The sequence below is a fragment of the Chrysochloris asiatica genome, unplaced genomic scaffold (genome assembly GCF_000296735.1).
Source record: "Chrysochloris asiatica unplaced genomic scaffold, ChrAsi1.0 scaffold00037, whole genome shotgun sequence".
Taxonomy (NCBI): domain Eukaryota; kingdom Metazoa; phylum Chordata; class Mammalia; order Afrosoricida; family Chrysochloridae; genus Chrysochloris; species Chrysochloris asiatica.
Window position 1 is genome coordinate 1,073,958 of NW_006408555.1, and position 7,156 is coordinate 1,081,113.

The following is a 7,156-nucleotide window of genomic DNA, read 5'->3' on the forward strand; positions in this document are numbered from 1 at the left end:
TTTCCCCTTGCGGCCACCAGGCGGCGCCCACACCCTCTGGGAATAAACCAAGTGCGTGTTCGTGGAGAATGGGCGGGCGCGCGCCTGGGGTCTCCCCCAAGCCCCCATAGTCTACCCCATTTTCTGCCTTTGCAGTAGTACCACAGGCCGTGTCTTGACGCCATTTGCTGCATCGTTTTCTTTTCAGTGGCACATGAAATTACAGTGCCTCGTATATTCTATAAAATGAGGCATCTGAGATAAACTAAGGGTTTGAAATTCTGCTCTGTGAATTTACTTAACCTGGGTTGGCAGGAGTGAACGCTGCAGGACCCGCTTTCCCAGAGCTTCCCTAGTACTACCTGAGGGGCCTCGCTTCCAGAATTTTCCAGGGGCATGGGTGAAGACTGAGAGGAGGTGGGGGGGTAGTAAGGCAGGTAAGCCCTGGAGCAGCCGCAGGTGATGTTTGTTGAGGTCAGCTGGTCAGCCGATGGACGGGGTGGAGTTTTGCGTTCCAGACTCTACTACGCTAGGCTAAATTGGCGGGGACTCTGGCCTGATCTCCACCTGGAGGCCCTCGTAGCTGCCCCCACAACCACCTAGAGTGTTTGTTTTCAGTTTACCGCCTCAATTTGGGCACTCTTTCTTACCCCATGGTCCCTCCCCATCAAACACCCCCCCTCCCCCGCGCCCCTCTCTGCTGTGTGTCCTACCTGCTCTGGGCACTAGGGGACCTTGCCGCCTACCACCTTTCAGGTGGAGATAGCTGGGGTGGACGAGGGGGGCCTCCTCCCGCTCCCTGATCCTGTTTCCTTTCCCTTACCCCTCTGGCTTTTTCCTAAACCCAGAGGCCCCATCGTCTTGCCCCACCCTATGCCTCCTACCTCTGCCCAGACCACAAGATGCAGCTCCCTCCAGCCTCCAAAGCCCCCAGAACAGATGGGCTCCCAGCACGCCTTCCCCCAGCCCCTCCCCTCAGCTTGGGGCCATCTGAGTGTGATAGCCCAGCGAGGTGCGCCCCCTCCTCCGCTGCTGGACCGCCAAACCAAACCCTTGCCACAAGTGTGCTCTCAGCCACGGCTGGCATCCGTCTGATGGTTTCAGAGCCAGGAACGGGCTCTATCCACACGCGTCAGTGGGCATCTTTGCATGGGGGGGGGGTGAGAATCTGGGGTGGCAGGGCAGCCCCCTCCATAGACCACTCACTCAGGGGCCCTTAACCTAATGCCCCCACCATGATTATGCCCAAATGGGTGATAGCTGTGACATTCCATCCGGGTTGTGGCAGCTGGCCCTTGCGGGACGGAGAGCAGGGCCGACTGCCCTCTGAAGGGGGCCTGCACGCGCTGGAATCTGGTCATTTAGAGGTGGGGGTGACCATTTGTGCCATTGAATGCCTTCTGGGGTGTCTATCAATTTAATTACACTATTTACATTTAAAATAAAAAGTTTATTAAGAAAATAGATGACTTTCCTCCTAGGAGGTGGGCTGACCTGGACCAACCTGGAATCAGCGTTGGGGAGTGGAGCTGAGAGGAGTCCCTAGGTGGTCCACCTCCACACCTTTTATTGATTCGAACATTCTAGAAGGGGGGATATGGTCCGCTTGCCTTTTACCAAATGGTAAATTGAGGCTGAAATGGACCATTGTAGCTCAGGTTCATCACCACCACCATCCACCTCAACAGAAGCGGAGGACGGAGTGGGTGCGGTGGGGAGGGTGGTCCCTAAGGCGGAACTTGTAGCGACAGTAAATCTTTTCGGGAGCAGAGCCTCCTCTGTCTCCAGAGGAGCAGAGGAGCAGCTGGCGGGTTTGAACCGCCTGACCACCACACACAGCGGACCCACATAAATAACCAATAAATACACATAAATAGGCGGGAGGAGCTGGGGGAGGGCTCCGCCCTTTGCTCGGATGCGCACAGCTGAGGCCGTCACTGCGTCGATCTGGGCACGACGCAGGTGCAGCCGACCGGTACGCGGATGAACTCGGCTTGGAAGGTTACCGCCCCGGGCTGGGGGTGGGCGGCGCCGTGGGGGGCGCACGGGCGGCGCCTTATCACGAGCAGGCTCTGGCTCAGCTGAACCGAGTTGAGCGCCGTCGTCTCGCGGCCGCTGCGCGCGTCGATGCAGCCCCGGCAGAGGCATTCGGCGAAGGCCAGCTTCTTCGGGTAGCGGTTCTCGTCCGTGTCGATGCTGCGGACGGCGGGCGGCAGGGGTGAGTCTCCGCCCCACTCGGGCACCCTCACCCCCGTCTGCCACGGTCCGTGGCGTCCCCCTTCTGCCCCTAAAGCGCCCAGGAATCAGGAGCCGCGCCGTGGATGTGGGTCATAGGCAGGGCTTTCAGGGCTCGGCATACAGACTGTTCTTGTTAGGTGCCGTCGGGTCGGTTCCGACGCCTAGCGACCCCGCATGGGGTTTCTGAGAAGCAGCTAGTGGGTTTTGAACCACCGACCTTGCGGTTAGCAGTCAAGTGCTTCTCCTACGGCGCCACACCAGACGGTGCCCATAAATGGCCCTAAGTTAGCCAGGTCTGCGCTCCCAGAACACAGACACAGGACTAGGGGAGAGGGGGCACTTCCGAAAGTCCTTCTACCTCCCCACCAAGCCCAGTCTGGTCCCCACAGGGGCGCAAGTGCTGCGCCCAGAACTTTCCCTAGGGACGCTAGACTGAGATTTGGGGAGCAGGCCGTCAGAGGGCCTCTGCAGACACAGTCTGGGTCCCCCCTTCGGGAAGCCAGGGCCTGCCGGAGCTCACCGGTATCTCCAGGGTGATATGGAACGCTGATGGATCTCTGCCTCCAACACCTGCTCTGGCCGAAGCACCGGGCACGGGTTCTCTGCTGGGGACCTGTCCTGCCGTCTCCTGCGGCCCGCCGTCTCGACGCTTGACACCAGGGTTACTGGTAAGGTCTGCTCCCACCGGGCGCTTCGAGCCAACAGGTGTTGGGGAGGCTGGCCTAGGGTCAGCTCGTCAGCGGAGTAGCAGCGCGTGGTCTCCTGGGTATGGGGTCCCCTGAGCGGGGCAGCATGGTGGGCCAGGTTGGCAGGCAGCCAGAGCAGAAGCAGGAGCTCTTGGAGGTGCTGGTGGGGCAGAGAGTGTTTGTCAGAGGGACCAGTCAGGGCCGCCCGACTCTCACCTAGCTCACCTGTGTCCCTCCTCTGACAGATGGGGAATGAAGCCCCAGGGACCAACCCCGTCTCCCCAAGTACACCCCAAATACTGGACCCTGGGTGATTCTGGCTCCCCACTCCCCACAGATTTGGAGGACTCCCCAACCCATCTCCCAAATCTAAACCTTGGCATCAGTGAACTCCCAGCCCTCTGGGGCCAGGTGGGAGCCAGCTGCTCACCATGGCAGTGGCTTCAATGCGTACGGTTTGGCAGGAGCGTCTGGGTTAAGATTGATCACGCCTGGCGGTGAAGGCTGTATGCAGCGCCCTTTATACCTGGGGACACACCTGGGGAAAATCCGGTCCCTTGCCGCTTCCTCCTGGGAAGTGCCCAGCCGTGGGCTTCCTTCCCTGACTGTCCCTGTCCTTTCCCAGGAAGCCAGACACCCACCCCCACTCCATCCCCTCAGCCTTGTAGACCCGGGATACCAAGGAACCACCATGTGAAGTTTGTTGCACCTCCCGGCCCTGATTCCTTCCCCACCCAGACAGATACCTCCCTTATGTACACCAGCTACCTGCATGTAGCACCATCAGTGGAGACTGCCTTGTCTGATGTTCTAGAATCTTCTATGAACGAAGTTTCAGTCTGGGTCTTTATGTTGGCTCCTTGGTTCTGTGGCCACCCGGCTGTGTTGTTCGGTGACTGTTTCTGTGATCTGAGGGAGATGAAGTATCCTCTTCCACAGCCATCGTCCTTTGTTGTTGGCTCCCTGTGCTAACCAGAAACACTGCCCAGTCCTGTGCCAGCCTCACAGTTGGTATATTTGAGCCCATTGCTGCTGCCACTGTGCCAATCCATCTTGTTGGGGGTTCTTTTGTTTTGGTGTGACCCTCACTTGAAGCATGATGTCCTGGTCCCTATGAGAACGTTTCCAAAGTCCAAGAGACAGGTTATGACCCTCCGTGGTGGTGGTGTTAAGTGCTATCAAGTCGGTCCTGACTCATAGAGACCTTGTATGGGGTTTTGGAGGAGCCGCTGGCGAGGTTGAACTACTGACCTTGTGGTTGAGAACTTATTCTACAACGCCATACCAGGCCATATATGAGCGGCTACATTTAGGGAAGCTCCTCTGTGTGGCTGACTTGGGGGTACCCTTGTCACCCATAAATTAGACGATTTAGAGTCAGACCCCGTGTGTATCTGTGATAACAAATGTAAAGGGAGTCCTGTGGCCTGTAAGATGAATCGTTCTACAGGTTTCAGTGACAGTTGAATGACACCCATCACTATTTCCAGAACCTCATTCCCCCAGACAGAAGGCCCCCCCACCCCAGCTCCATAAACTGTCATGCACATCCTGCCTCTCAGTAGCCCATCGATGTGGGGGTCAGACACTATTTGTAGGGTGCGGTTCCTCCATGCCTTACGCCTGTGTGTCCTGGTCCTCTGGGATCAGTCTAGCTGGACCTGCTGAGTGGGGAGGGGCGCGGTCCACCTACCTCTAGTCCCCTCAACTGTTGGCAGGTGCCAACAAGGACATCCTTAGGTGTCTCCAGGTTTAAGCCCTCCATCATAGTGAGGCGGGGGGGCTGCAGGGACCTCAGTGTGGACCCTGAGATCACACAACCTTAGCTGTTGTGTGACCTCAGTGCCCACACCTGCAAATGGGGCCAAGACCTGCCGCCTCTCTTATCAGCATCCAGGTGAGAAAATGCTGCCTCAGTGGTAACTGCCTCATGATCGTGTTCTCTCATGCTTCCACCCTCCGCTTGCATACCTGCTGTAACGGGGAGCTCACTGTCTGTCTGTATTGGGCTCTTGGCTTCTGGTGGCTGTGGCCATCCTTGGCTCACATAGACATCACTTCTAGCTCTGGCATACTGGTGTTAGCAGTGGGGTAACCCTCACCCCCTCCCCAATCCAGGATGAGGAACCCTGGTGATGCTGTAGAATAGTAACGCTTCATGCTAACTGCAGGGTCTGAAGTTCAAACCCAGCAGGTGCACCTGGGGGAAAGATGAGGCTTTTTCTAGTCCTTATAGGGCCTGGCCGCTCTCTGAGTGGGAATGGACGAGATTGTGGTAGGTAAGAGGTCATCCAGGAGGGGTTTTCTGTCTAATGCCGCATCCAGGTCAGTCCACTGTGGGTTATATGTAGGAAATGTAGGCTGAGGTCTTCCCTGTGCAGAAACCCAGGGTTCTCATCACCCTCCCCTTGGCAGGCCATGGCAGCCCCTGAGCTGGGACCTATACCAGTGTTGGGAAAGAGGGGAGGCAGAGCCGGCCGGCCTGTTTTCAGTGGTGACGTACCAAGGACAGTCCAGGGGCGATCTTGTTTCCTGTTTGGGGAAGGGTCAGCTGTCAGGTGGCAGCCTCGCAGATGGCTATGGTTGAGGCAGTCATTCGTCCCCTCTCCTCCCTCTCTCCCATCCCCTGACCTGAGGTCCCTCTGGGGGCTGACTCCTACGGGGAGGAGGGGCCCAGGAAGCTCCTCTGATGGAGGGGAGCGCTGTCCCCTCTGTGTAGCTACAGATCTTGGTGGGACTCCAGTGGTGGGGTGCGGAGGGGAGGGCACGACCCTTCCTGGAAGCAGGGTGGGCGTGCCCATATTCTCGTCTGTGAGTCAGGAGGCCGGCTCCTGGGGCTCTGGAGCCTGGGGGAAGGGGAAGAAGGGGGAAGAGGAGGGGAGGAACCAGGTGGACTTGGGGGTGGAGCACTATGGGTTTGAGCACAATTAGGAGTTTAGCCCCCTTGGTTGCCTCCTGTCCAACCTGCCCGGGTCCCTTGAGGAGAGGAGGGGGTGTGGGGAGGCAGTCCCTCCGCTCTTGGCTCCTCCTCAGGTCCCCACTGCCCGAGGACTCCTTTTGGGACTGAGAGGCCCAGGGAATGAGTTGGGACTCTAAAGGGGGCGTTGTGGGCTCTGGCAGGGTGTGTGTGGTGGTGGTGGTGAGGATAAATGCGAGAGGGCGTAAGGGATGGAGGAAGAGACCACGCCTGTCGCTGGTCCCGGGGTAGGCATGGTCACTTAGCAGGGTTTGTGGCCGGCGGATGCAACTGTCTGAGAGAACTGAAGAAATCTGCTGGCCAAGCAGGAGGGGTGCTCAGGGAGCCCGGAGTTCTTGGGTCGGGGATCTGACGTGGGGGAGGGCCGGAAGGATGCAGGGCGGAGGCGCATTCTTGCTGGCGACTGAGGCGAGGCTAGAAGTCCCTAGGTTGGGCAAGACGGGAAAGGCGGCAGGTTCCAGGAGGGCGTGGCCCTGGAAGGCTCCGCCCCTCTCAAACCACGCCCACTAACGTCCTTCGGTGCCCGACCCCTTTCGTGATGGCGTTTGCGTGCAAGGGAGAGGGGCTGGACGGAACACCAGGAGAGACGCGTGTCTGGGCCGGCAGAGGCAGAGAGGGAGCCTGCAGGAATGTCTTGCTCCCCTGGAATCTGCCTCAGTCCCTCAGCTGTGAAGGATCCTGTGCAGGCAGGGGGTCTGGCAGTGGGGCACTACCCCCTTAGACTGTATGTGGCCCAGGCCTCCAGGGCAAGGGCCACCTTCTGTCCCTCAGATACTGCCAGGTCCCACACCTGCATGAGCAGGGTGTTGGTAGTCTGAGGGGGTGTCAGGACTCATCATGTGCACAGGCCCTGAGGTGGAAGGGAGAGGAAAGGGGAGGGCTGGCATATGGGTGGAGCTGTGAGTGGCCAGGATACAGGATGAGGGACTCAAGTGTGGCCTCTGAGGAGCAGGCCCCCAGGCAGTCCAGCCTGCACTCCCCTGCGGGGGAGACAATCCTACCCACATTACACAAAGGCCTGCCTTTCCCACGGCCTGGCCCGGAATCTTCTATTCATTGGCCCTGCCAGGGTGTGGCAGGCCCTTCTCCCAGCACAGGGGTCTGTGTGTGGTTCCCCGATATTAGCCGTTGCCTTAGCTCACAGTCCAGTTGGCCAGTCTCTGGGGAGCAGCTGTGTAGTGGATTCACCTGACCCCGGTGTCCCTGAGGGCCACTGCACACTGAATTCTAGCAGGGCAGCCGTGAACACCAGTAATGGTGAGAAGGCTCCCTCCAT

General features: G+C 58.8%; 1 protein-coding gene across 1 annotated transcript; it reads right to left on the reverse strand.

Moving 5' to 3' along the window:
• Nucleotides 1-1,913: 1,913 nt before the first annotated feature.
• Nucleotides 1,914-7,156, reverse strand: IL17C (interleukin 17C). Its single transcript, XM_006860271.1, has 7 exons — nucleotides 7,069-7,156; nucleotides 6,671-6,730; nucleotides 6,392-6,558; nucleotides 6,182-6,304; nucleotides 5,868-5,966; nucleotides 2,738-3,063; nucleotides 1,914-2,175 (listed from the first exon to the last, which is right to left on the reverse strand). Exons 1-7 carry the CDS (start codon nucleotides 7,154-7,156, stop codon nucleotides 1,914-1,916), a joined length of 1,125 nt encoding a protein of 374 aa, XP_006860333.1.